Source organism: Arachis ipaensis, chromosome B8 (genome assembly GCF_059453495.1).
Source record: "Arachis ipaensis isolate K30076 ecotype BB chromosome B8, ASM5945349v1, whole genome shotgun sequence".
Classification (NCBI taxonomy): domain Eukaryota; kingdom Viridiplantae; phylum Streptophyta; class Magnoliopsida; order Fabales; family Fabaceae; genus Arachis; species Arachis ipaensis.
In genome coordinates, this window is record NC_142443.1 from 136,572,307 (window position 1) to 136,600,211 (window position 27,905).

Sequence of the window (27,905 nt, forward strand, 5' to 3'; positions counted from 1 at the left end):
TGTTTTTTATGTAATAAATAAACAAAAAAGTACTTTTATATTATTATACCTAAACATAATTGATTGATAAAAAGACCTTTTTACATGAGATATTCAAACATAAAATTACTTTTACTTCTCTATAAGATCTTTTAAAAAAAGATAAAAGATCTTTTTCTTAGAAACTCACCAAAACAAGCCCTAAAAAATAAAAAAAAAAAGATCTTTTTTAATTGAAAAAAGATAAATTTTTATCAAAATAATGACACCCAAACAAGCCTTAAGACTTGTCTTATTTCTATCCTAGTTAATCAAATGCAAGTTGATCTTTTGCCATCAATAGTGAACGACAAGGTGGATACGCTTGAGAGGCAAATTGTGTGGAGTGCGCAAACGATTTCTCGAAGGCTTTCTCTAGTATTATGGAAAGTGCTAATTTTTTCGGAAAAATTCAGTGGCTTAATTGTACGAGACACAAAGTTAATAGCTCTCATCAGAAAATAGTTTAGCAAATTCTTCACCATCTTAAGAAACTGAGAATCCAACTTGGTTTAGCTTCTTTTTAGAATGATAAGTTCATTGAGCTATTAATCATTTGTACCTAAAGAGAACCTAATATTAAATCATCATTGCACCCGCATTATGATTTGATTTGCATTTAATCATCACTTTATTTTCGTGGATAAATAAATATCCGATTAAACCAAGTGAATAAGAACTGAACAACATTATTCAAGTGTAACAGTTGTTCCAGAAAGGCATTACACATTGCTTATATATTTACACATTGTCATAAACAAGAAAAACAGAATCACTAGTGATAGGGAACAGAGCATATATCATTCTACTGTTATGCTATTAACAACAAATATTTCTGACATTAATTAAATTACTTTATCGATCACCACAAGTAGTACATACAGTAAAGATAGTTTGGATTTGTTATTAGAAATCATCAAGGTGCAACTTTATACTAGTTTTTACCTATGATACTTAAGGAACTATTCTTTTTCCCCTTCAATTAACAAACTGAAACCATTAAATGATGGTGATTTCTGAAAATCCATCTTGGGCATCCCTATTTCTCCACAAAACAGTGGTATATTGATGTAAAATTATTATGATCGATGGTTTGCAAGGAGAAATAATGATACCAAGAGCAAATACAATTTCTCATCAGTGCACAAAGTGTTCAAAGAATTATTTGACTAGAAAAAGGAAAAAGATCAAACGAATTATCTTAAAGCAGTAAATTCCAATTGAAACATAAGCATAGTAGTAGTGCGAGAAAGGCTTCACCAAGTGAAACTAAGATTGGGTTTTGGGTTTGGGTTTGATGAAGCTCAGCAGCATTTTGGATGAATTGCTTTGAAGACCATTTGGTGAAACTAAGCTTTCATGGTAGACATAAGCCCTCCTAGAACCTGAATATCCAAAAAGATAAAGACAGTACTCCATGTCATTAGAGGAGCTGTCAATCACGGAAAAATCTATGCTGCCATCGATTAAGTTGCACAAAACTAATTTGAAGGATCGAGACATAACCAAAAGCACATCACTTTCTGGGATGTAGAGAGGTTGTAAAGCATAATACAGTTGCGGATGAAAGGAGATTGTTGTCAATATAATCCAAGATTTAGCTTCTCCGTATTCCTTCATCTGCCACACAATCCAACGTTGTGTTTTTCTATGTTCATAACAAATAGAAAGGCAGTCTCTCAAGACATATAAGCGGGTGAAGTGAGTCAAGTAAAAACCATCTGAATTCCTATCAGGCAAGGTAAAACGACCATAAGTCTCTATACCCAAGTCAAAATAAACAACCACGTCATAAACGCACCAATTAATAGTGCATGCTTTGCTACTACTTAAAAATACCCCTTTCATATTATCAGCCATAAAAGGATCGTAAGCTGTTCGGGCACAAAGTAGGTTAGATGGTGTATCATCAATTCTTCTCCAAGACGAAGTTAGTCCAAATGTATAAATTCTGGCACTAGATTCAACACCAGATGGCACTTTCTTCCTTATCGTTGCATAAAATTTATAGGTGTCACTGAGATGGTCGTAACCAAAGCCAGAAAAGCAGGGTTTACCGCTGATTTGCGGTGATTGGAATATGAATCCGGTACAGGGGTTCCACAAGATGGCATGCATGTGGTCATCAGCATCGCTATCAAAGAAGCATAACAATCCATCGCAAGAACCAACAATCCTGTAGCCTCCCCTACTGAAGCGAGCGACTTTAGTAGGTTCCGAAGGATTCTCCGACACTGACTGCTCGAAGAAAGATTCGATACCACCATAGCAACCGTCGTAAGTGCAATAAGCAATCCGTGGCGGAGTCAGGCGTAAGCATGAACGACGAAGGTGGTTGCGGGTGAAGTCAGGGGTTGAAATGAGGTTTCTCCATGACCTGCACACGCTCTTTAGGGAAGCAAGCGTCCTTGTCGGAAGCCTCAGCAAGATTTCCATTATCATCTCCTCCGAAAGGTCTGCCAGCTGCCGCGTTCTTGCCCTGGAGCAACTGACCAGTTCCAGCCCTCTCCACGCATTCCTCTTGGCATCATTATTCTCGATCTGCATGTGTTTGTCCATCTATTCCACCGTTCTGTTCTATTCTATTCTATTTATATTTAGGGTTTTCGTGTTTCAATATCATCATTAACATCTCCATGGATCTTTGGCCCGCCTTCATTCCAAGATCAAAATCACAAACGGCCTATCCAATTCAATCTAATCAAATCTAAACTAAAATAATTTGTTGATCAAAATTACAAGTTTTTATCAGGATGCTATATGTAACCAAGTTGGCCCAACACCAAAAAAACCCAATACCATTAAATAAAACGTGAAATACACGCGCTCAACACACACGAAATCGTTCTTGCCCAACGCTTCTTCTTCTTCACGTTCCTCCTTCTCCTCCTTTTTCGTGTTCTTTCTTCTTCATGTGTTTTCTCCTTATCGTCATTCTTTTGTTGTTGTTGCTGCGGTATTTTTTTGTCTTTTCTTCCTTCTCTCTCTGGTGAAGAAGTAGTAGAAGGTGAGGAAGAAGAGTTTTGAATAGTACAAAATGAACCGAACACAGTACTCATGGTGAACCGAACATAGTACTCATTGTGAACCAAACACAATACAATTGTATAGTATTGAGTGAACGAAATATAATCCATTATATAAAATCAAATTCAAACAGCTTTCTGCAAAATGAACCAAACACAGTACTCATGGTGAAACAATTGTATAGTATTGAGTGAATGAAACATAATCCATTATATAAAATCAAATTCAAATAACTCTACCTACAATTTACATATTTTCAATTCAATTCAATTCAGTACACCTCCGTCCATTTAATTCAATTCAAATAGCAATTGCATTCCATTCAATTCTATTCAAAATTGAATAATCCAAACTTTGTCAGTTTGATTCGTTTCAGAAGAATAATCCAAATCGCTCTCCTATTTACCAAAAAATTATGAACCCCTAAACACTGAACTTTAAACCCTAAATCCTAAACACTAAAACCAGAACCTTGAACACTGAACTCTGAACCCATAAACCCTAAATCCCTAAAACCCTAAAACCTAAACCCTAAACCCTAAACCCTAAACCATGAACCCGAACCCGAACCCTAAACCCTGAACCCAAACCCTGAACACTGAACTCTGAACCCTGAATGCTAAACCCTAAACCCTAAACCATGAACCCGAACCCGAACCCTAAACCCTGAACCCAAACCCTGAACACTGAACTCTGAACCCTGAATGCTAAACCCTAAACCCTAAACCCTGAACCCTAAACCCTAGACTCCTAAACCATAAATCCTCAACCATGAACACAGTGAACCGAAATTAATACACGGGGCGAACCGAAAGTTTGAAACACACTGAACCCCTGTATACTGAACCCTGAACCCATAAACCCTAAAACCCTAAACCCTGAAACCCTATCGTCATTCTTTTGTTGTTGTTGCTGCTGTATTTTTTTGTCTTTTCCTCCTTCTCTCTCTGGTGAAGAAGCAGTAGAAGGTGATGAAGAAGAGTTTTGAATAGTGCAGAATGAACCAAACACAGTACTCATGGTGAACCGAACACAATACAATTGTATAGTACTGAGTGAACGAAACATAATCCATTATATAAAATCAAATTCAAACAGCTTTTTGCAGAATGAACCGAACACAGTACTCATGGTAAAACAATTATATAGTACTGAGTGAATGAAACATAATCCATTATATAAAATCAAATTCAAATAACTCTGCCTACAATTTGCATATTATCAATTCAATTCAATTCAATTCAATACACCTCCATCCATTTAATTCAATTCAAATTAGCAATTGCATTCCATTCAATTTGATTCAAAATTGAATAATCCAAACTTTGTCAGTTTGATTCGTTTCAAAAGAGTAATCCAAATCGCTCTCCTGATTTGAAGTCGATTCATTTATTGTTTCGATTCAGAAGTGCAGATCAAAGAAAAAAATGAAGAAGAATAGGAAGAAGATAAATGCAACTAGATCGAAATAAGAAAACGAGAAGATGAACGCGACCAGAGGAGAACGACAAAGGCAATATAGATCAATAAGGAAGAACACGAACAGAAGGAGGTTTACGTTGCAGCAGAAGGTTTACGTTGAGTAAAACTTTAGGTTGCAGCACGTTATATGTAGCGCATATATGACAAACGAGTAAGGGGTGGAGGACGCGCGTGTGGAGGAAATTACTTGGTTAATAACCATGTAAAAAATACATGGATGCAGAACTTTTCTGAGTTTTTATATTCATGCAATACTAGGGAATAAGATCAAATCATTTATGTTTATATATCGAATTTTATCATACCAATATACTTAATAGACAATAAATATGTAATTACACAAACATTAAAAGTGGACAAATTTATTGGCAGAATTGATTTTGAAAATTTATTCTTGATTTAACTTTAGAGTTCTTGGAGATTATTATTTATTTATTTTAACTAAGTCAACTAATTTTTTAACGGTAATATTAGGGAGAAAAAAAATTAATAAATACTAAATATATAAAGCAAGTTATAACTATTTTGGGCTAATTTTCTTTAATTATTAAATATTTTTATTTTATAAAATAAAATTTATAATAAATCAGATGGTTTTACAATTTAACTTATTATAGTTTTATATTTTACATATTTAATTTACTTTTTCAATATCACCTAAAACAATATCAATTTTCTTTATCATGAAAAGAAAGCCTTAGCTTCTTACCATTTTATATTTGTAATGTTTTTTTTTTATTCTCTATTTTCACGAAACTAAATTGAGACTTAATTAGGTTGTCAACATTTGTAATTAATTATTAATGAAATTAGTTTTGAAATTTGAAACTAAAAGGATTTCAAATTTTAAATTATTAACAAATGTTTAGGGTTTGAAAATTGAAAAGTCATAAATACGCATTTTATTTGATGGAATCCACCTGTAATTAAAACGAATCAATCAATCCTATATTCTTAAGATTGGGTTTCTTCGATTAATAGTATATATAGCTGATGTGTTGTATGTTCTTAAATGTATTTTTTAATTTATTTTATTTGATTTATTTAAATATGTTAATTAATTATTTAATTTGATTAAGATAAATATTAAATTATTTAATATTTTTTAGACTACATTAATTATAACTAATAAATTACATTAATTATTTGATTTAATTAAAATAAATAAATTGATTATTTTTAATTTTCTATCATTTTTTGTCTTTTATCTTTTGATTAATAATTTTTAAAAGTGTTATAATAATTATTTATTTGATTTATTGAGATAAATATTAAAAATATAATATTTTTTTGACTAAATTAACTATAATTAATCAATTATATTAATTATTTAATTTGACTGAAATAAATAAATTATTTTATTTTAATTTGTATTAATTTTTTTCGTCTTATGTATTTTGATAATAGTTTTTAAAAGTGTTATAGTTTTTGCTTGACATATTTATAAGATGTTTTTATTTATTTAACTTATTATTTTATTGAGCCAAATAAGTATAATTAATTTATTATTTTAATTATTTAATAATTATTTTTAATTTATTATCATATTAATGCTTGAGTTGTTGTTTTCCAAAAGTTAGTCTTCATTTCATTCTCGATCTTAAATATTTTTATTTTAAATTTCATATTTTTATTCATTATTTCTATTTTTATTTTAATATCAAATCTAATATTTTTAGTACTTTTATTTTTATTATTAAAAATTTATCAAATACACTAAAAAAAGTTTTTAATATAAGTTAAATATATCCAAACAAACTCTAAAATAAATATAGAAAACAATTGTGTTTTGTTTATATCTATGTTTTTCCTTCTAAGGTAACTTCATATTATACTCACAGTAGGTCTTCTAAAGTGTATTGACTTTTTGAGTAAACTTATTAATAGTCAAAATTGAGATACTTGTGAAACTTACACATATCCATGATAGAGTATAAATCAAATTAATATATATTAAGAATCGCAATATAATAGTTTCAAACTGAGAAAACATTCAAAAAGTGTTACTTAAAAATTTGATAGAGTTGCCTTTTATCTATAATAACACTTTGAAACCTAAAGCAATGCTTTTGGGTCGTTGTCTTAAGTCAGAAATAACGCTTTTTTGTTTTAACTTTTAAAAGCAATGCTTTTGAAAGCTACTCTTTGGAAGCGTTGCCTTTTCTTAAAAACAGACAACGATTCAGCCGCTAGCCAAAAAATGTTGCCTCTTCTTTTGATTTTGCAACCCCATTAAAGGGTTGACTATAGTTTTGAATATGCAACACATTGAAGTGTTGCCTATTAGTTTAAGTCTTCAACCTGTTAAGCGTTGGCTATTCTTCGAAGAGGTAAATACCAAATTAGTACCCGAAAGATTTTGGCGCTAACAAAATGATACATGACTTTTGCTATTGATAAAATAGTCTCTAAAAGATTTTAAAATTTGACAAGCGTGTCCCCGAACTCACCGGAGCACAACCCTGACATGGCCAAACCAAAAACATGAAGAGGACATCAGAGAAGAATGAAAATGAATTGATAATAATAATTAACAAAAAGTAGCTAGCTAGTTAGCTTTAATTTCTTTGAATTTGCAGCCAATACTACTTGATTCCTCACTACCACTGCTTTTCAATTAAGCAGCACTTTCCTCCTCTCTACTCACAAATATATAATTCGAATTAATTAAACTTCTAATAAATTAACTAACTTCCATATATGAGATATGAGGAATTTATATCTAAACCTACATGTTGTTTGTTGTGTTGATGAATAGGCAAAGATACTTCCATTATAACTCGAATCCCTGCATACACAAAATAATACAAATAAAGAAAGACTAATTACATATTAAAAATAATTACAGGGATGCTGTTTATTATTATTATTAATTACTTTGAGATCTTGTAAGGATGAGTGACAAAACTCTCTTTAGGTGGTCCATATTCAATTAACTTAAATAGTCCGAGAAAGACTTTGTTATAGTAAAATTTCTTAGAAGGTGAAAAAATTAACTTACTATATAAGTGATTAAATATTATTGGGTCTAAAATCATGAAAATTGATACTAAATCATAGGTTACTAATATTATTACTGAATTGAAGATATCTTATAAGATTAAATAAGAGGGGAAACCTGAATCAGCTCCTGCCACTCTTCTTTTGTTGCAATGTTCATCACACACATGACAATGATTACATGCTTATTGCAACCAGATTGAGAGCGTTTTTCTTCATTCATCTTTTTTCCATCATTCATCTTTTTTCGAAGTTCACCATCAATAACACTTCTTCGATAATCTTCGGAGGAAAACACAGAGACATAAGATGCATGTGTTCAAAGATTGACAACTAAGCACTCAGAAACACAAAGAAAACAACAAAACAACAATATACAAAACCTAAATACAAAAAGTACGGGAAAGATAATGAAAATAGTTTGTCAATGGTGACAGTACATTTTTATTAAATATATTTATGAAAAGAGTTCTTACACACACCACTAACATAAACTGAGACATGTTTTTCAACCCCCTAATTAACTCTAATAATTTAGATCAGGTCTAAAAAAGCATAGGAAAATAAGTGAATAAATTGGATGAAGGAAAAGCATAAAAGTAAAACCTGCTTTTCGTAAAAACAGCCAAAAGAAATACTCATCCGGACCCTTTTATAGGAAGGAGAAGAACAACTAGTAGATATAACCACCATGCAAGAATAATTTCCCTCGCTCTTATGCTATTCAACAAAGCAATAATCTGAGAAGTCAAAACAAATAAATACATAAATAATCTTAGAAGTCAGAACAACTGCACTTTCTTAATCATTGATCATTGAATGAATAAATGTTAGGCCACACCTTAGAGGGAGTGGCATTCACCACGTTTGGACTCTACACAAAGACCTTACAACATACTAAATGCCAAAAATCAGCGCCACATTCCCTGAAAGCCAAACAAAACTTCATAGAAATAAAAAATCGTCGCCATACATAAATGTAAACGAGGAAAAATGATTTGAGGGAAGCAAATGGCTTTTCAACATTCAACTCACAAAAGCAAAGATCCCTACCGGATTTTTTTGTCAAGGTACATTTGAACCATGTGTTACAAAAGAATAATTGGCTCAAATCAGTAGTCCTTAGTTTTTAATAAAATGAAAAATCAAAACAACATGTTGCTTCCCATGCTTAAACTTCCATATGTTTATAGTCCAAACTTTAATCAAATCAAGTGCAATCTTGCCTTCTTTTATTGTTATTTTTATACAGCAACTCAGAATATAACTATAACATAAGTACCTACAACTTGAAATGCAGTATTTAAACAGACCATGATTGGCATTCACCTCTAATTAATGAGTATTGTTACCTTGGCATGTTTAGGACTACAGTCAATAGCCTCTGTATAATGCTTCAAAACCTCATGAGAATTTTGCAACTTGAAGATTCCATTTCTTACATGCCATTGTTTCCCAGGAATGAAAGTCATTAATTATTTTTGACACAAAGATCTTTCTCTAAACACTAAACAGCCATGCCATAAATTTTGTATAGATTACTTATGCTGAGTTTAAAAAGAATGAGGGTAGGGGTAATCACTATATTATACATTTATACTTAGGAAGAAATTGGACTGATAAAAAATGCTAATTACATCAACAACAAATATTCCTTCATTTTTTTTAATTCATTTTTCCTGTCTCAAACCAAATATATAAACAGTTTTATTTTTATTATTATAAAAAATATCAAACAAGTATAGAAGAAACTAAAGACAACTAATATGCGGACTTATTGAATGTTGGCCGGACATGAATGGAAATTGGAAAATAATAGACAAGTTTAAAAGGATGAAGACATAATACATCACTCTATTTCTTTCTTTTATTCCAAACGAACAATCTTGAATACAATCAATGATAAACAATTTAACATAATGTGGTATTTTTATTCTATAGCCTAAGAATCTTGAATGCATGAGCATAACATTACCAACTATGTATCAATGATTTTTACCAACTTGACCCAAGAGTTAGGGAACCAGCCAAAGCCAAGATCCAGAAGATCTCATCACCTGAATATTGAGCTGAATGTCATTGGGTAAATTGAATAAGACAGGACACATGATAATTCGGTTTTGTTTCTTTAATTGCATTCCATAAGTTTCCTTATAAATTGATTGAAACAATATTGCAGAAACACTATGCTGGTACAATAGCATATTCATATGGGCAGCCGAAATTAATGTGATAATAGTAGTATTTCAATTAAAATTTTAATGGTGCAGGAATTTGGTTCCAGAGAAATTTCAGATATACTTCTAGGGATGGTATCAGTTGAGAGAGAAAGCGTGACTACACACCAAAGGATAGCTATTGCATTCACTAGTGATGGGGAACATGCCATATATCATTCTACTGCTTTGCTATTATGTTCTTAGCAACAAATATTTCTGACAATAAATAAATTACTTTAACGATCACCACAAGTAGTACAATGAAGGTACTTTGAATTTTTTATGAAGAATCACCAAGGTGCCACTTTATACTAAGTTTAACCTACGGTATGATATGTATGCCTAATCATTACCAACGCAAGTTGGCACAGATAGATGGGGTCTGTGTTAAATTCTATTTGAAACATAAACACAGTACTTAGATAAATAATTTTGATAACATCAATAACAAAGTTGGTAATTCGAGAAAGGCTTCATCAAGAGACAATAGGATTCGGTTTGGGTTTGATGAAACGCAGCAGCATTTTGGATGAGTTGCTTTGAAGACCATTTGGTGAAACTAAGCTTTCATGGTAGATATAAGCCATCCAAGAACCTACACTTTGAGAAAGATAAGGATTGTTCTCCACGCCATAATCAATCACAGGAATGCGTACGCTGCCATCATTCAAGTAACACAAAACTATTCTGCAAGATTGAAAAACGGCCAAAAGCACATCAGTTTCCGAGATATAGAGAGGTACAAGGTCGTGGACGGAAATCATTGCCAATTTAGTCCAAGATTGAGCATCTCCATATTCTTTCATCTGCCACACAATCGAGTGTTGTGTTCTTAAATACCCATAACAAACAGAAAGGCAGTTTCTCAAAACACATAACTTTTTGCATTGTATCAAGAGATAATCACTTGAATCCGTATCAGGCAGGGTAAAATGAGCATAAGTCTCTTTACCCAAGTCAAAATAAAGAACCACATGATGATTAACAATCCAATTAATAGTGCATGCTCTACTACTACCAAAAAATACCCCATTCTCTGGCATACAAAAGTGGTTAGGTGGGATACCAAATAGGCCAAATGGGCTATCATCAATTCTTCTCCACGATGAAGTTGATCCAAATGTATAAATTCTAGTACTATATTCAACACCAGATGGCCCTTTCTTCCTTATAATTCCAAAAAGCTTGTAGCTGTCACTGAGATGATCATAACCAAAGCCAGAAGAGAAGGCTTGACCGCTGATTTGCGGTGATTGGAATGTGAATCCGGTACAGGGGTTCCACAAGATGCCATGCGTATTCTGGTAGTCATGCTCATCAAAAAAGCACAACAATCCATGGCAAGAACCAACGATTCTGTAGTAGTGTTGTCCACTGAAGTAATCGACTTTAGTAGGTCTAGAAGGTTTGTCTATTATTGACCGTACGGAGAGAACTCCAATACTGTCGTATCCGACACCACTGCATCTGAAAGGCGAACTGTTGTAACAAGCAATTCGTAGCAGAGTCAGGCTTGGATCGCGTAAGCATGAACGACGAAGGTGGTTGCGGATGAAGTCGGGGGATGAAATTAGGTTTCTCCATGAAGTGCAGACGCTCCTTAGGGAAACAAGCGTCCTTGCCGGAAGCCTCACCAAGATTTCCATGATCAACTCCTCCGGAAGGTCTGGCAGCGGCGGCGTTCTTGCGGTGGCCGTGTGACCACGGAGCAGTAACAGCCCTCTCGACGCATTCCTCTCCACGTCATTCGTAATTACGAGCAGTAACGTCATTGCTAGCTGCTGTTTCAGTTTGAATTTGTGTTGCTATCGTGTATTCTATTTATATGTAGGTTTTCAGGTTTCATGAATGAAACTAGTTTGATACCTGATTTAGCAGCGGTCTCTTCTCTCCGGCAACCTTCTAACGGTGTCGTACCTCTCTGTTTTGGCAGCAGCACGCGTCGCGTCTTAGAGGGCCATCGTCTTGTGAAGGAGCTCTGACCTCTGAGTCACGTTTATTGGGATTTGGGATTAAGAGGACCAAATCTTTTATTTGGTTGTTCTTCTTAATATTATAAAAAGATTTGATTTTTTTAAATAATTTTAATATTAAAAATCTTTTTTAATAATTAAATTTTTTTATCGATCTTTTAGAATACTTTTTTTTTTAATTTATTGTTTTTTTTTCTTTTTTCTGGGTTTATTTCCGGATCGAATTGGGCTTTTCCGGCCCGATCCTTGCCCCAACAAATAGGTAATAACTAGGTACGGGTATGGTAGAGAGAACTCATCTGCTGGTGGAAAAGGTATTGGTTGTAATTATTAATTATTAATTAATAGGATTAGGTGCTTCATTATGACTTATGAGAGGGAGATGCTGCGTTCTTGTTTGAATTATTGTACTGGAGTTTGTGTTGTTTCCGGGTCGGGTTGGGTTTGTCCGACCCAACCCATGTCCAAAAAAAGAAAACTGTACATGGATGTCTTACAAGAAAATATTCTTTGGTGTCTGTTATGGTATCTAATAGAAATTGGTGTCTAATTGTTAAAAATAGAAATTTAATAAATTTTTAAATATGTAAAATGTATAAGTTAGACAAAAGTTAAGTATCAAATAAAAAACACTAGAGAATTGGTCATATTACAAATATGATAGTCATGATCACTATGCTAGTAACAGTTATACATATTGTCATTATCAAGCTTTTGCTTTGGTGCTTTTGCCTTATTTTTGAAATCTGAATAAAGTTATTGCCTATTGGTAAGAATCTTATTATCAATGTATCCCCCTTCAATCAGGATTAAGATAAAAATTTTCGAAAATATCGAATCGATTTTGTGCAGAAAGATACCCAACTTTGATTATGCAGGTTATTCTCTCTATTATCCAGTTCTGGCAATATTTTATATTTTTTAATCAATGGGATAAAATTTGTTATGATTCGATAATTATGGAATCAAATATTCTATTCAAGTGTGAGTTGATTCTCACTACTTTCTTATCAAATTTCAATTTAATAGTTTCTAAGTAGCAGAAATTTGTCTTTTGAATCGTTCAGAGATTAGCAAGCTAAGCTTATTTGGGAAGTGAGTGATAATGGATGCTAGGAAGGAAGACAATCAAATACATTTACATATTGGAGGTTTGTAATGTCTCTGTTCAATTTGAGACCCGACTTTAGAGTTTGGATTATAAATTCTTACCAAAATGGCAAAATTATCTTCAAAAATTGGCAGTTTATAAAAATGGATTTCAAGACGGAACCAAAACAAAGCTAGATTGTTTGAATTCAATTACTTGCATAAATATAATTTATATTATGTGTTCAAAGTACATGACACAAGTACATCTTAACATAACCTATTCTTACAAGGACCAAATAAGGTTTAAAAAAATAAACGAACGATACATGAAGGGGACAACCCTCCAAGACAACCTTAAATGGACTTATGTTCTTGCAATATATACAAACACTTGGAACTCTAGAGTTTCTCCAAACACGAGGAGATCAAAAGGGGGTGAACCTTAATACATTATACAAAAAATAATCCCCAAAATTTAACCTTAACAGTCTATGCCACATTGACCAGAGGACGATTTGTTGGACCCATTGGTGAAAGGGTCAATTCTGACCCAAAGCAACGAGAATATAGAAGCAAGAAGAATAGACCAAACAATAACAATGGTTGGTGTTCTGTTTTGCCTTCCCAAAAGACCCTTCAAGAATGGATATAGATGTGCAATGACCCAAATGGCAAAGAAGAGTTTTCCAAACAATGGACCCCAAGATTGGTAGCCACTGTTTATGGCGTACGACACGCCGGCAACAATCCCTACTAAATTCACAATGAGCACTGTTGTCGGTGGGATGAGGAGAGACGTCCATTTGAACACGTAAAGCTCGGCAAACTCCCCGTCGTCGTCCGAGGCCTTTGACGTGACAGTGAAGTTTGTGTCAATCCCGGCGAGCACCTTGAGAAGACCTTGGAACACAGCGAAAAGATGTGCGGATGTGCCACCGATGACCCAGAACTGTTCATTCCTCCACCAGTCTTCTATGCTGACCCCACTCCACCTAAGCTCGAGGATTGAAGTGGCGAAAATGGAGACAAAAAGGAGGATAAACCACATGCTGGCGAAGTTGCTTATCTGCACAGAATTAACCAAACTTATTAAACCACCACACCTCATCAGGAATAATAAACTTATCAAGTACACACTAACATTTTAGGCCACAAAATATTAGTTTGCAGACAAAATGATCCCTCAAAGATTGATAATTATCTTGTGGTCCTGAAAAAATTGGTTTTGCTTAACAAATCCACCCTCAGGGGTAAACCACTTTGTCAAAATACTAATGACTCCGAAGCCAAAATAGTGGTAAACCGTTTTAGTCTTTCAAGTATCACAGGATACTGATCAATCTTTGAGCAGCCACTTCGTCACTGAACCATTCTTCCGACGGTTAAAATAGTACTTTACTCTTAAAAATTACCCGCAAGAAATGGGATAGATGAAATCATTTACCTCAGGAATAATAAATTTATTGGTGAGAAGACAAAATGCTGGAAGGGTACAGTATGCAAGCAGTGGAATTGAGGTAAGAGGGTAGACGATAGTGTTAATATAAGCAAATCTCTGAAGAGGCCTCAACCTCCCATTGTACCCATACCACAAGGGACAATGCCTACTTAGAAAGATCTCAATTGAACCCAAGGCCCACCGAAGCACCTGGTTAAGACGATCAGAAAGATTGATAGGAGCTGAACCCTTGAATGCCGGGCGAGGTGGCATGCAATAAATGGAAATCCAACCACGTGCATGCATCTTAAACCCGGTCAAAATATCTTCAGTCACAGAACCATAGATCCATCCAATCTGGTTAAGTAAGAAAAGAGTTTCATTTAGGAAACCAAATGAATAATTGATTAATCTCACATCAGATTTCTTTATCCTGTTAAGTGGTGAACAGGAATCATGAGCACAATGATAAATACACATGCTCACCTCTTTGCCCCATTCTGTTTTGTCTTCATAACCACAGCTGATAACATGGATTGCTTCCTTAAGAAGAGTTGCAGGGTTGGTCGATGGAGGAATGCCACCCTGTTCCATGTAGGTGGCTGCAATAAAAACTGGAGACTGACCAAATCGTTTCTCTAAGCTCTTTTGTGACATAAGAAGTGACCTCTCATCATCATACCCTGCAAAAGGATGCAATATATATCACCTATCATAAGACATTATGATCTCAACTTTCAGACAATTCTGCATGGTGAATACATTACATGTCCATCATAAGACATTGCATGAAATTCAACATACAAAAATCTACATGCTTAAGCCACTTCATACAAAGGAGTTACAAACTAGTTTTTCACAATAGCATACCTTCAACACCCTCTTCTATGTCTTCCATATTAAAGATGGGAACAGTGGATTCAGTTCTTTTAACACCCCTCTTCTTGTCATTGAATCTTTTGTGGCCACCCGATCCCTTCTTCCTAGAACCCCAACAACTCTTCACAATAATGTTAGGCTCCAAATCTTCCTCGGTCAACACAGGATCATAACCATACAGAGCCTGCCTATTGAAACAGCAACCAGTTCCGACATAGACTGGGCCTTGAATACCATCCAGACCCTTCAAGTTGATCTGACAAGTACACAAGAAAACATAATTTAGCCAAGGCAGCAGATAAGAATGCAAGGAGAGAGTATTATCTTGTTGCAACGTAACGAAAGTAAATTCAAGACGTACATCAAAGAACACAATATTGCGATTGGCATATCGATCGTGCAAGTCAATGCCATCGAACCTCTGAGGAAATTGTACATAGCATGTTTTCTTTCCAAAAGCAGGATCCATCATGAAGCACATGGCTTCCTTAAGAGCTTTGCTATTATTGAAGTAGTGATCACAATCGACATTCAGAAGATATGCACCATTGGTCAACACAGCAGAAACTCGAATCTACATCACACATGATAATCCAGAGTTAAATACGCTTGGAACCCTTTTTGGTATATATATATCAAAATCCAACACTAGATCATAGTCAGTTTGCATTGCAACAATGAAACACCATAATCTCTACCAACATCATTTACATCCTAAAGCAGCATAAAAAGTTCAGGTTCTTTTTATTCCCACACTCATGGTATACAACTGTGCATCATTAAATCAGATTTACAGTATCACATCGTTTAGTGCAAAAGAAGACTATATATATCAGAAAACAATAAAGTGAACAACATAAGGAGTTTGAGCATGACATACCAAGGCATTCATAGCTCCGGCCTTTTTGTGATGCTGGAAGCCAGGTCGCTTCTCACGAGAAACATATACAAGTCTAGGTAGCTCATTTCCATCTGTGTCGAGACCACCACTATGACCTAGAAATACCTGCATATTCCAAAGCATTACAGTTAACCCAAAAATATAACAAAAGTTAGAATATTTTAAGTGCACTTTGGAAGAAAGAGCAATACTTGAATCATTCCAGGATGATCCCTGGGATTATTTCCAGGCCAAGGAGTTCCATCTTGCATTGTCCATCCTTCTTCTGGCATCTTTTGAGCTTTAGCTACAAGGGCATTGATCCTCACTTTGAATTCTTCATATTCTCTCTGATAAGAAAAATTAAAGTCTATAGTTAATGGTCTATATAAGGATACATTTAGGAAATGGAAACAAGATGCCTCAGGACCAACCTTCATTGCTCGTCTCTCCTTTACAAAAGAAGGTTGAATCTTGTCCTTCAAGTAATCAATCTTCTGTTGAAAATAAAACTCAGGGGCTCTTGGCTCAATACTGTGCTTTTTGCAGAAGGGCACCCACTTCTTTGCAAACTCAGCTGTTTCCGATAGGGCTTCAAAAGTTAACATAGCTGAACCATCGTCTGATACGTAGCAGGAAACCTTGTCTACAGGGTAATCAACAGAAAGAATGGACAAAACAGTGTTTGCAGTTACAAGCGGAGGCTCTTTGAGTGGATCCACTGTACTGACAAAAACATCAACAGGGGCCAATTGTGACGGTTCTCCATCACGGTCATACCTAAGGAAGAAATGTTAATGAGATAGAAAATACCACATGATAACCAAACCAAGATACCAAGCTGCATAAAACATTGATAAAATAGGCAATCCGGACCTTAATGCAAGCCTTTCAAGATATGTCTCACGGTTAATGGGAAACCATTTTGGAAACTGATCCAAGAGCCAGGATAAGGCAAACCAAATCTCACAAATAACTGAAGTCAACCATAGTGGGTATGCATCATTCACAGGATGAGTTACACGGTATTGTAAGAAGAACCCGAGAATAATCAGCCGGAGTATAATAACGACACGATAAGGGGTCAGCTGAGATGAAGGAATAGGCACCACACGACTCAACGGCTGTCTAGCATCATCAACCCTGTCAATAACAATTAATTTCCCATTAACTTGATAGAAAATGAAATTCAGAGCATATGCTTTTAAAGCTTGCGTATTTTGTGTAAGTTATGAGTTTAAATTGAAATATTTAGGCTTTTAACCATAACAAGGATGACAACAATAAAACTTTATCCAAAAGGTGGGGTTAGCTACATGGATCAAACAACAACAATGTGCCATGTCATGTATTATGTTGCAGCAACATTGTTTATACTTAGATCTCTCTTGACCACCTCATGTAGAGTAACAGTTTATAGAGTAGGGAGACAAATGCAATGCAATGTACAATATGATATTTTTAAGAAAGAAAGAGAAAGCAAGTCAATTGTAAAATAATGAAATTTTTTACAAAGTAAAAAAGAATAGAGACATTGGAAAAAAATTAAGATAAACAAATAAATTCTGAGGGGGAAAAAGCTAAAAACTCAAAAGGTAGAATGTGAAAAAGTTCAAAATCAATTATATCATAAAACATTTCTTTGTTTAGTTCAAACAATTGCATCCTTAGATGTGTAACTGGCAAAAGGCAAAAGTGACACAATACTGCCCCAATTATGCCCTCGTAGTCATTAAACATAAATTTAAACAGCTTAAGCAGCTTACATTTGAAGTTCTTCCCCATTAGAACCAGTTCCTTCGATGTCACCTCCTTTCCCTTCATTGTATCTACCAGTCATTTGCACCATATTTTTCTCCTGCTTGAGTTTCCAACCTTCAACCCTTTCTTTCCAGTCAACATTCCCCAGGCCATAAGAATTTAAGTCCTTGGTTGGATCAACAGTTCTTACAGGAACTGTAATAACAAAAATATGGCCAATTTAAAATTAGCAATAACCATAAGTATTATAATGTGGCATTCATTCAAGTTAGTTCATTCTTTACCTGGTTGCCGTGGATCAGTATAGGCAAGTGAGTGAACCTTGTCAGATGGACCCAAAGGACCCGATGTAGTTCGCACAGATTGAGTATCAGGAGTAGGAATCTCACCCGACATCTGATGATATAAACAGATAATTAGTGAAAAGCATCACAAAATGGTATAGAAAGAAAATGAAAGACACATGTAAAAATGTAACATACTCCTCCGTAGGAACATGCATAACCAAAGGTTACTATTAACTATAAAAGAAAAGCTCATCATCTTTGGTTGTTGTTTTTCACTTCTAATAAGTAGAAACAACAGTGAGAAGTTAAACATCAGTTTAGTTTACTACCGGCTGTCCATTCGTGAGAAGTGGAATCGGTTGTTGAGGATCACGTCTAGATGACGAAGAAAGGTCAGCATCTTCTTCCCACTGCCGCTTTGCCTTGGTATTTCCCTGGCTATTATAATTGAATTCATTATCTATATCATCAATATCATCCTCCTCATCGTCCCCCTCTACTCGAGGACTCCCTGAAAAATCCACACTCAACTCATTCATTTCAAAAATTCAAACTAAAAACCAACAAAAATCAACAAACATATGCACAAGGGAGAAAACAACAACCTCTGTGCCTCTTGTATCTTGTCTTGCACTGGGGACAAGACTGGTTCCCATCCTTCCTTTCATACTCGTAACACGGACGACAAACCGGGAAGGCACACTCATTGCAGGCAACAAAGACATCACCAGTGGCAGTTAGGCCAACAGTATCACCACATATTTGACAGATTTGGCCATTTAAATTCTTCAAAGGCTTAGACTGCAGCAAAACCCATACACATTACACAAAAGTCAGAATTATTGTACCTAAATTTAAAAATTTAACACCATCCTTAAGAAGAAAAAGAATGCGCCAAATCCTTAGCAATAATTGTACTTGTACAGTACATAAAATATTTAAAAAAAAAACTCAAAAATCAAAAATCAAACTTGAAGATCAACATGAGTGAACACGCAGATCAGATCTGAGCTGCATTCAAGCTGATCAGTACACTACCCAATTCTCAATTAAAAAAATAACCAATTAAAAAAATACAATTATAAACATAATACATATAAATAAATATAACTAAATTTATTAAATAAAGCCATATATTCTAAGGAGTAAAGTAAATGCTGTTAGAGAGTTGAACAACGACAATGCATTGTGGATGATGCAGAGAGAGAGAGACTAACCCCACTATCGGTAGAATCGTGGCGAATCCGAACAAGCTCGTTCCGTTTGTGTGATCCAGCAACCATTCCAGCGGTTGCCTCCATCTTCTTCTTCTTCTTATTTCAGATCAGTGGAGAAAAGATCACACGGTTGTGGTGAAGAGAAGGGAAATCAGAACCTTAAAATTTTAGCTCATTCAATACGCCATTTTCCACCTTTCTCTCTCTCTCCCTCTCTGTGTTGTCTTCACTTCCAGCTAGCATGGACTCAGATAGTGTGTGTTATTTTTATGGTTCGTGTGTTTTACCTGCTCGACTGGTTCCCGGTTTTCACTGTCTTTTTTAGCCGGCTTGTACGGCTCGGCTCTCTCTAGATTTTAGGGGTTTTCTTAGGATTGGACAAATGGTACGTGCACACGTGTTAATCTAGGAAATGGACAAGGAGCTACGTAAGATTTGGTTGTCGAAGAGGTACAGGCTGTCTGTCGGAGTTACCTGTTTCTTCCGGTATTACCGGTTGGATTACCGCTGGCTGTCGGTGCCCACGCGATTTTAATTGAAAAGTGGAAATCTACTTCAGCCATGGGAAATTACACGTATACCCCCCAGTGTAAAGAGTTGAGATTAGAATAGATTGCTCCTACTACTAGTATTAATCGTGGACCGATACAACTAACACTGAATTTATTTCCTTGAACATATTATATCATATAAAAGAAAGATAAATCATTCCTACTACTAATTATTTTATAGAATAAGCGACGAATTAATTAATGGAGATTGTGACAGAAATAAAATAATCGTTGGGAACACTAGATTGCCGAATGAATTTTTTGTCAATTTTTTACGACTTATACAATTATACTAGTTTTGTACAACTAGCATGTGCCTGCCTGCTTGGGATGAGAAATAATTGTATAATCTGTAAAGGAGCTTAGCATACTTTTCCTGAAACTTTTTATTCTTTTCTCTTTTTTTTTTTTTTTTTTTCTTATAACACCTAGCTACAGTTGAGGGAAAATTACTCAAAGATATGTATTATATATTTCTGGAGATGTAGAAAATTTTATGTGAATTCTATATCCTGTTGTCAAATAATTTTATATTTTTGTATATATATATATAACAAATCTGCAAAGCATGATGTTGATGAATTCAAGCAGTATATTTTATGAAATTAAATATCTTTACTTACACTTTGGGAGAGAGGAAAAGAAATCCAATAAATGGTTAAGGGTATTAGTGACGAAAAAAACTAGGTGGGACTTTTGCCGACACAACTTTCCCAAAAAGCTCAAATGTTAGTTTGACACTTGGTTGGGGTCACCACAATCTCTCACATAATCTGGTCTTAGTGCAATAATGCTTAAAGCTAAATAACAAGTTATTGTTGTGGTTCAAAAACAACCCCTTTGGTTATTTGAGATTGGATCCAACGGACCAAATTTGAAAGTTGAACATTGTAGAGGTGACCACAAATCCATATTGAATTGTGCGATAAATCATAACTAAGAAATATTTTGGATACCCACAAATCCATATTAAGCCGATCACATGCTTTGTATATGAGAATCATGAGTGTAAACAATATACCTCTAATTAATTATATTACATATGTCACTACTTCAACTCACTCCATAAACCTCCCCCAGAACAGATATGAAAAAATGGTTGGAGAAACATGATTTTTTCCTATACAGCTTCCATTATAATACTTCAAAGAAGAAAAAAATCAACTAGCTTCTGATACAGAGCGCTGGTAAGGAACACGATTCTCTGGAACACCCTCCTCAGCACGTTTGTCTTCAAACCACTTAACAACTCTTCTCCGAGGAATATTGGTTACATGCACTATACTACTTATCATTGCATTCTGCATTCATTGGAATCAATCACAGGTACATTAGAGAATCCAAGTTAACTATCTATGTTCCAAAGATATTAGCAAAATAGCTACAATAACTAGCAAGACTCCTACTATTACTTGAAGATATCAAGCCATAAAGTAATGATCGAATGCATGGAAGCTTGAGTAAGATGGGTGTTTCCAACTTTCCTTTGCTTTTAATATTTTTTCTTAAGGAAAAAGATTGTTTGGACACAAATAAACAAGTTGTGAATATGCGGTGTTTCCTAGTGAAGGTAAAATGAATACCACATTTCTCTATTCTTTTAGTAATCCCTCCGTTTCCTTTCATCTATTACCATCACATTTTCGTAAATATGACGACGACAGATAAAAGAAATAAGGGAGTATCAATCTATCTCAAACTAACATGGACATCTAGTCAAAGCACTGAGAATGAATGAATGAGAATTGCTGATTTAACTATACAAGCAACTATGGTAGTCATCAAGGAAATTTCCGACCAAAACTAGGAGTAGCTCATAATCATAAAACAAAGAAAATGGTGTTGTTTTGCTCAAGACCAGATAGTTAGTACAAGCAAGCATTAATCAAGTTTGGACCACAAAAGAACTTTTAGCTTAAGACAATGAAGTAAATCAAGTCTCAGAAACTTAGAGTGTAATAAACATTTCATTGTCAGTATGGATGATTGTCTTTCATAAAACTTTGTTGAAGCATAGTAAACTTACAGTGGGTCGCTTTGATCTCCTATAAACTTTTTCAAGTGTGTCAACTTGGGCCCTTTTCAATCTCTTTTGCGCAGACCATTTTTGTTGCATGACATGAACTGGTACGTTAGCCTTGTTTCCAGCTTCCACAGGATCTGTTCTTGTTTCTTCGAGAACAATCTCTCTAGGTTTAGTCTCAACGGATATTTCTTTTGGTGTAGGTTCATCAGATATTGATAAACTCATCATCAAAAGATTCGGAGGAGGGTTGCGGAGCAATTCAATAACAAACGCCCTATCAAGACAAAGCTCAGCAGCAAGATTTTTTATCTGCGACAAATACAAAAGATAAATGTGAGGAACTTACTAGCCTCTAGTCTTTTATGTTAAGTATGAACAACAATACAATGGTTTTACTCCATTATTCCCTGCTTTTTCTTTTCCAATTCATATCTCTTTCTAAAAAGGGAGAAAAAATAATAATAATCCTAGCTTTAGTCAAGGTATCTGCTGACTAAACAGAGATCCTCTGTAACATGAAGTAAGGAATCACCTTTAAGGTGTGTACGATTCAGATTTTTGGCAAAAAATAACTTTTGACATAATTGTATAAATTTTATGAAATAATCAGGATTTCAAACAAAGTTGTTATCAGCCCTTTTGACAAAAGCTAAATAGAGTATGTTCTAAGAAACATTATTTTTCGGCATTTTCAACTATATAGCAAAATTAAGTTGTAAAATCACTTGTTTGAAAATCAGAAACAAAACACTCTAATCATGATGCCAAGGTCACTAAGGAAGCATGCAACCCAATTTGGTTGGTCCACCTAGTTTATCAATCTACTAGGAAATCACACTATAGGTAGTTTCTATTTATGAAGAACAGCCCAGAAAAGCCAGACCCCAAGTAGAAAACTCAGAAAAGTGCATCATTTCACTCTGAATATTTGAATTAACTAATGGTTTCTTATACAAAGGATTGACATTATTCCACAATGATTTCAATTCCACAAACGCGTCATGAGGAGGATCATGCTAATGAAAATGGCACACCCTACAGGCAATTCAAGCAACGAAGACAACAATAACCTTCTGCAAACTGTAATCAAATAACCTCAAGATCTCATATTACTTCTCTACTCATATAAAGAGAAGATATCAGAACAATTGAAAGGAGTTTAGCTAAAGAATTTCACAAAAAATAAAGTAGTTAAGGGACACTGACACTTGTTTTTCTGCGGCCAGCTTTCAAAGCCCTAGCCAATTTCTTCATCTGCCAAGTTCTAAGCATAGGCACACCGTCTTCTTCATCATCTTCTTCTTCTTCTTGTTCTTCTTCACTATCACTAGCATCAGTTTCAGCATGAATTACATCTGGATTTAACGTTTCGGCATCAAATTCCCCCAATGCACCTTCCAACTCACGTTCTAACAAGGCAAGTTCCTCTTCAGTTATCTCATCGTCATCATCATCATTGCTACCACCTTTCAACAAATTATCCTTTTTGAGATCCTCTTCAAGTTGCTTGAACAGCAACTCAAAAGCATCCTCCTCCTCATCCTCATCACTACCCTTTGTACCATGATCACGTAACAACTTTTTCTGCACCCCAAAAAAAAAAAAAGGAAAAGTTAGTGGAACCATTTCCTGAGCAGCACACAATTTAGTTTGCATAAAAGATATCTGCAAGTAATCAAATTAACAAGCACAAAATAGGTTCTAGAAAACCGTTATGAACCATCTCTACTAACCGCTTAAGCACAAAATGATTACTTTACATCTAACAATTCAACACTCCAAATACACATGATATATTATATCACAAGAAATGAAACAGGACCAATCACATAAGTTAGTTTGCAATATTGGATATCTTAGAGTAATCAAATTAACAAACACAAAATAGGCCCTAAAATTTTTTTCTTTTTTGGTATATATCTGTAAAATACTAATTCTACGCTCCAAATATGATACATTATATACGAATTACAAAAGAGTGAAGGAAAAAAAAAAAGAGTAATTGTGTTAATTAATTTATTGTAAGTGAATTTGTTTGACCTTGTTTTTGTTGCTCTTGTTCTTGTTGTTGGCGGCGGCAAGAGCGGGGCAGAGTGTGCGGCGGCGGGAGGGGAGGAGGAGAGAGCGGAAGAGTGGGGTGCGGTCGAAGGGGAGAGTGAGTGGAAGATTGTGAGAGTGAGAAGAAAGAGCAGGACTCGATAATAAGCATCGAAACACGGTCGTTAATGGAGTCACCGTCATGGTTCTTCTTCTACGCTTCGTTACTGTTATGTGGGTTTTATGATCTTTTTATCTTCTCACCCTCTCATAACAAGAACAACTAATTATCTCAGAGAGGGGTTTTCACTTTTCAGATTTTCTTTTTTCTTTTTTTTACTAATTATAAGATAAATTCTTAAAATAAGTTTTTTTAATTGAAAATTTAATTTTAATACATTCAATTAAATGCCTTCTTACCGGTAAAAATAAGATTTAATTACCGTCTCTATAATTTTACTAAATTTACAATTTTTTTTTTTAATTTGGTTTCTATATTATTTTTAATTTTGTAATCAGGTTCTTTTCATATTAAAAATATTAAAATTAACAAAATATCTCTCCCAAAAATATGTAGTCAAAAATCTAATTAAGTTCTTAATTATAGATATTGTTTTTGTCTGGATACTGGTGTCGAGCTATACATCGGTTTCCTATCGGTTGAGATGAAGCCGACAATCTAAGCTGGTTAGGTTGTATTCTCGAGAATCTGGACCCGAGCGTGGTACCTGCAAAAGGGACTCCGACGCTCAAGTCAGTAGAGTAAAAGATAAAAGCAGATGAGGATGAATGAGATCTTAGCAAGTATATTAGGTTTCCTTTTTTCTTCCGTGTGTTGTGTAACTCCTTGTCCTAGCTTTATAACGTGATTTGCTAGCTTAGTGGTCCGTTAGTCTTCGTGATTCTTGTTGTAGTCCGAGATTGAGTGGGAAGTTTTGAATCCGAGATCTGCGGGACGGAATTTGTTTCAATTGAGCCGTTGAGCCGAGGTATTTGTTCGGTCTTATCCAACTTTAGGAAGGTGCAGTACACAGCCCCCAAGCTTGACTTGGTGTCTTTGCAGCAAGTTGAGCTTATTGTTGTGTTTTTATACCTCGGCGTAGTAAGATATCTTGAAGCCCCCAAGCTCAACGCGCATGTCAAGCTTGGGTTTGTTTGTTTTTTATTATGAGAAACTGAAATTAAAAGAAAAAATAGAATTATTTGAATTAAAGGTGATCTTTTATCTTGTAAACTGGGCTGTAATAAATTGCTTGCTTTTACTATATTGGAATCGAACCGTTTTGCATTTGGGCGCGTGTTTGTTGTTTCCACTTCCCACTAAGATAGTGGGTTTGCAATTAAACCTGTATCTTAACGGAACGTAACTTTAATTTGCTAAAAAGTGTGGTTAGTTCTCAGGAGTCATGTCTTCCAAAGGTTAGTTTCCTGTCTCTTAGTTTCTTCTGTTCTGTTTTGTTTCTTCCCTTCTTACTGATCCTCAAAAGAAAAAATGGTTAGACAAAAAGAGAAAGAGAAAATTAAGGTAGTCGAAGTAAATAAGGATAACCCTTATCATTGGGTTCACGATGACGTGAAGACTCGTGCCTCTTCATTTTGCGATCCTGAGTCTATTCGTTCTCTGGGTATTGAAGGGTTGGGCAAATTTATTCAGGTATTCTTTCTGCTGATTTTTCTTTCGTTCTTGTTTAGTTTGAATAGTTATATTAAGACCTGTGATTATGCAGATTGATGCTTCTCGGTTGTTGTGTGTTGGTCGCACAACCGAGCTTTTGAGTTCTGAGCAGCAGGTTATGATCGAGAAAGCTGTGTCCTGTGAACGTTTGTTGAAAGAAAAGGAAAAGAATGTCGTCGATATGACTGCTAGGTTGAAGGAAAAAGAGGATGCAGTGGTGGATCTTAATGAGCAGATCAAATTGCTGAAGAAAGAAAAGGAAGACGATGTGGGGTGTCTTCAGGAGCAAATTAGAGTGCTCTAGGTTGATTTTAAGAAAAATGATAAAGTTAAAGATGAAATGACTGCTCGTCTGAATAAGCTTGAGGAGGAAAAGATGGACATGTTCATTGCCGGGTTTGACCGTGCTGTCAGCCAAGTTTTATTGTTTTCCCCGGACTTTTATGTTGTTTTTGTAATTTTCTATTTTAATTGAAGTGTTTTGAACTTTACTTCCGACTTGTTGTTGTCGGCTTTTGACTTGTGGATATTTGTGCTAGCCTTTGTATGCTAGTTGTTTTGTTAATAGATATTCCTTGCTTGCTCAATTGTCGTTTCCGACTTTATAGGGCCGGTTTGTAATTTTTGTTATCAATTCGCGAGGCTTGTTTAATTGATATGCGTTTCGCATTGTTTTTGGCTATATGCATGGATATGTTGAAAATGATATTTATTGACCTGTTTCGACATATGAGTTGGTCGGCCTCGTTAAAACCCGTCCGAGTAAATCCCTCCTTAGGGAAAAAACCTCGTGATCGGAAAAAAGAGTACCTGGCCAGCTCATTTTTGTATTGAAAAAATTCAACTGTAGTACATTTTTAGTGATGCAATGTTCCAAGTGTTGGGGAGGGGCATTCCTTCTAATGTTTCCAGGCAGTATGCTCCCTTTCCGATAACTTTAGAAATTTGAAAAGGTCCTTCCCAATTTGCGGCTAACTGCCCCTGTCCTGGTGGTTTCCGGGCTTCTTCCATTTGCCTTAGCACTAAGTCTCCTTCCTTTAACGTTCTTGGCCTTACCCTTTTGTTGTATTGTCTCTTTATTGTCGCCTGCATTGCTTGTTGTCTGAGTTTTGTAAGTTCACAGTCTTCCTATATGAGGTTGAGCTCGGCTACTCTTGCGTCCGAGTTATCTTGTTCGTTGAAATACTCGATCCGTGTTGATCCTCGACTGATTTCTATTAGTATCATACAGTTTGCGCTATATACTAGTCGGAATGGACTCTCCTTTGTCGTTGTGTGTGGTCTTGTGTTATAAATCCACAATATTTCTGGTATGAGTTCGGCCCATCCTCCCTTAGCGTCTGTTAGTTTCTTTTTTAATGCCTGCAAGATGACTTTGTTAGCTGCTTCCGCGAGCCCATTAGTTTGTGGGTGCTCGACGGAGGAGAAGTGATGCTTAATATGCAAATCTGTTAAATATGATGCGATCTTTTTGTCCGTAAATTTCCTACAATTGCCAGATACGATTTCCCTGGGTAATCCAAATCTACATATGATAGATTTTCAAATAAAATTTTGTACCTTTTCGGCTGTGATCTTTGCTAATGGCTGAGCTTCTATCCATTTTGTGAAATATTCAACAGCAACCAGAAGGAAATTTACCTGCCCTGTTGACATTGGGAATGGTCCGAGTATATCCATTCCCCATTTGTAGAATGGCCAGCCGATGTTTGATGTGTGCAAGAGCTCGGCCGGGTTGTGAATAAGTGGTGCGCATCTTTGACAGGCGTCACAGTTTTGTACCTTGTATCTGCAGTCTTTCCTTAATATCGGCCAGTAGTAGCCAGCTCGGAGTATTTTTGTGGCTAAGCTTCTACTTCCAGTGTGGTGTCTGCAAATTCCTTCGTGCAATTCGTTTACCGTTTCTTCGGCTTCTTCTTGGCCGAGACATTTCAGGAGGGGCCGAGAAATGCCTCGCCTGTACAGATTTTGTCCCAACAAAGTATATTGGCTTGCTTTATATTTGAATGTCCTCAAGCTTTCGCCTACTGGTATTTCTCCTTTCTGTAAATAGTGAATGTACGTTCCACGCTAATCTTCTGCCTGTGTCACACTCAACACCGATTTTGTTTCTAAACTTGATTCTGCTAGAGTAATGTGGTGTAGTTTGTCTGTTTGGTCTGCTACTCTATGTGTGGCTAACTTGGATAAAATATCGGCCCTACTGTTTTGTTCTCTAGGTACATGTAGAATTTCAAAATGTTGAAAATATTTTGTTAGCTCCTTAACCGAAGTCAAATATTTTTCCAAGAGCGGATCGCGTACCTGGAATTGGCCGTTTACCTGTTGCACTACGAGTGGTGA

The 27,905-nt window shown here is 35.2% G+C and overlaps 4 protein-coding genes across 5 annotated transcripts; all 4 read right to left on the bottom strand.

Moving 5' to 3' along the window:
- Positions 1-1,287: 1,287 nt before the first annotated feature.
- LOC107611688 (F-box/kelch-repeat protein At3g23880-like) lies at positions 1,288-2,565 on the bottom strand. Its single transcript, XM_016313590.2, has one exon. The coding sequence runs from the start codon at positions 2,563-2,565 to the stop codon at positions 1,288-1,290; it is 1,278 nt and encodes a 425-aa protein (XP_016169076.2).
- A 7,300-nt stretch (positions 2,566-9,865) lies between these two features.
- LOC107612536 (F-box/kelch-repeat protein At3g23880-like) lies at positions 9,866-11,747 on the bottom strand. Of its 2 annotated transcripts, none has more exons than XM_016314226.3 (2): positions 11,613-11,747; positions 9,866-11,527 (listed from the first exon to the last, which is right to left on the bottom strand). In XM_016314226.3, the coding sequence occupies exon 2, from the start codon at positions 11,516-11,518 to the stop codon at positions 10,223-10,225; it is 1,296 nt and encodes a 431-aa protein (XP_016169712.1). In that variant the 5' UTR covers positions 11,519-11,527; positions 11,613-11,747; the 3' UTR covers positions 9,866-10,222. The 2 variants fall into 2 exon arrangements, with proteins under 2 accessions (XP_016169712.1, XP_016169713.1); XM_016314227.3 differs by having other exon boundaries at positions 9,866-11,524; positions 11,613-11,744.
- A 1,260-nt stretch (positions 11,748-13,007) lies between these two features.
- On the bottom strand, positions 13,008-19,776 carry LOC107612537 (cellulose synthase A catalytic subunit 1 [UDP-forming]). The gene is made up of 14 exons (XM_016314228.2): positions 19,274-19,776; positions 18,662-18,857; positions 18,386-18,567; positions 18,054-18,165; positions 17,775-17,964; positions 16,885-17,151; positions 16,443-16,788; positions 16,221-16,358; positions 16,009-16,134; positions 15,490-15,702; positions 15,120-15,384; positions 14,736-14,932; positions 14,256-14,606; positions 13,008-13,877 (listed from the first exon to the last, which is right to left on the bottom strand). The coding sequence occupies exons 1-14, from the start codon at positions 19,355-19,357 to the stop codon at positions 13,293-13,295; spliced, it is 3,252 nt and encodes a 1,083-aa protein (XP_016169714.1). The 5' UTR covers positions 19,358-19,776; the 3' UTR covers positions 13,008-13,292.
- Positions 19,777-20,793: 1,017 nt separating this feature from the next.
- OCP3 (overexpressor of cationic peroxidase 3) lies at positions 20,794-24,197 on the bottom strand. Its single transcript, XM_016316445.3, has 4 exons — positions 23,891-24,197; positions 23,057-23,434; positions 21,851-22,159; positions 20,794-21,125 (listed from the first exon to the last, which is right to left on the bottom strand). The coding sequence occupies exons 1-4, from the start codon at positions 24,089-24,091 to the stop codon at positions 20,985-20,987; spliced, it is 1,029 nt and encodes a 342-aa protein (XP_016171931.1). The 5' UTR covers positions 24,092-24,197; the 3' UTR covers positions 20,794-20,984.
- Positions 24,198-27,905: the final 3,708 nt, after the last annotated feature.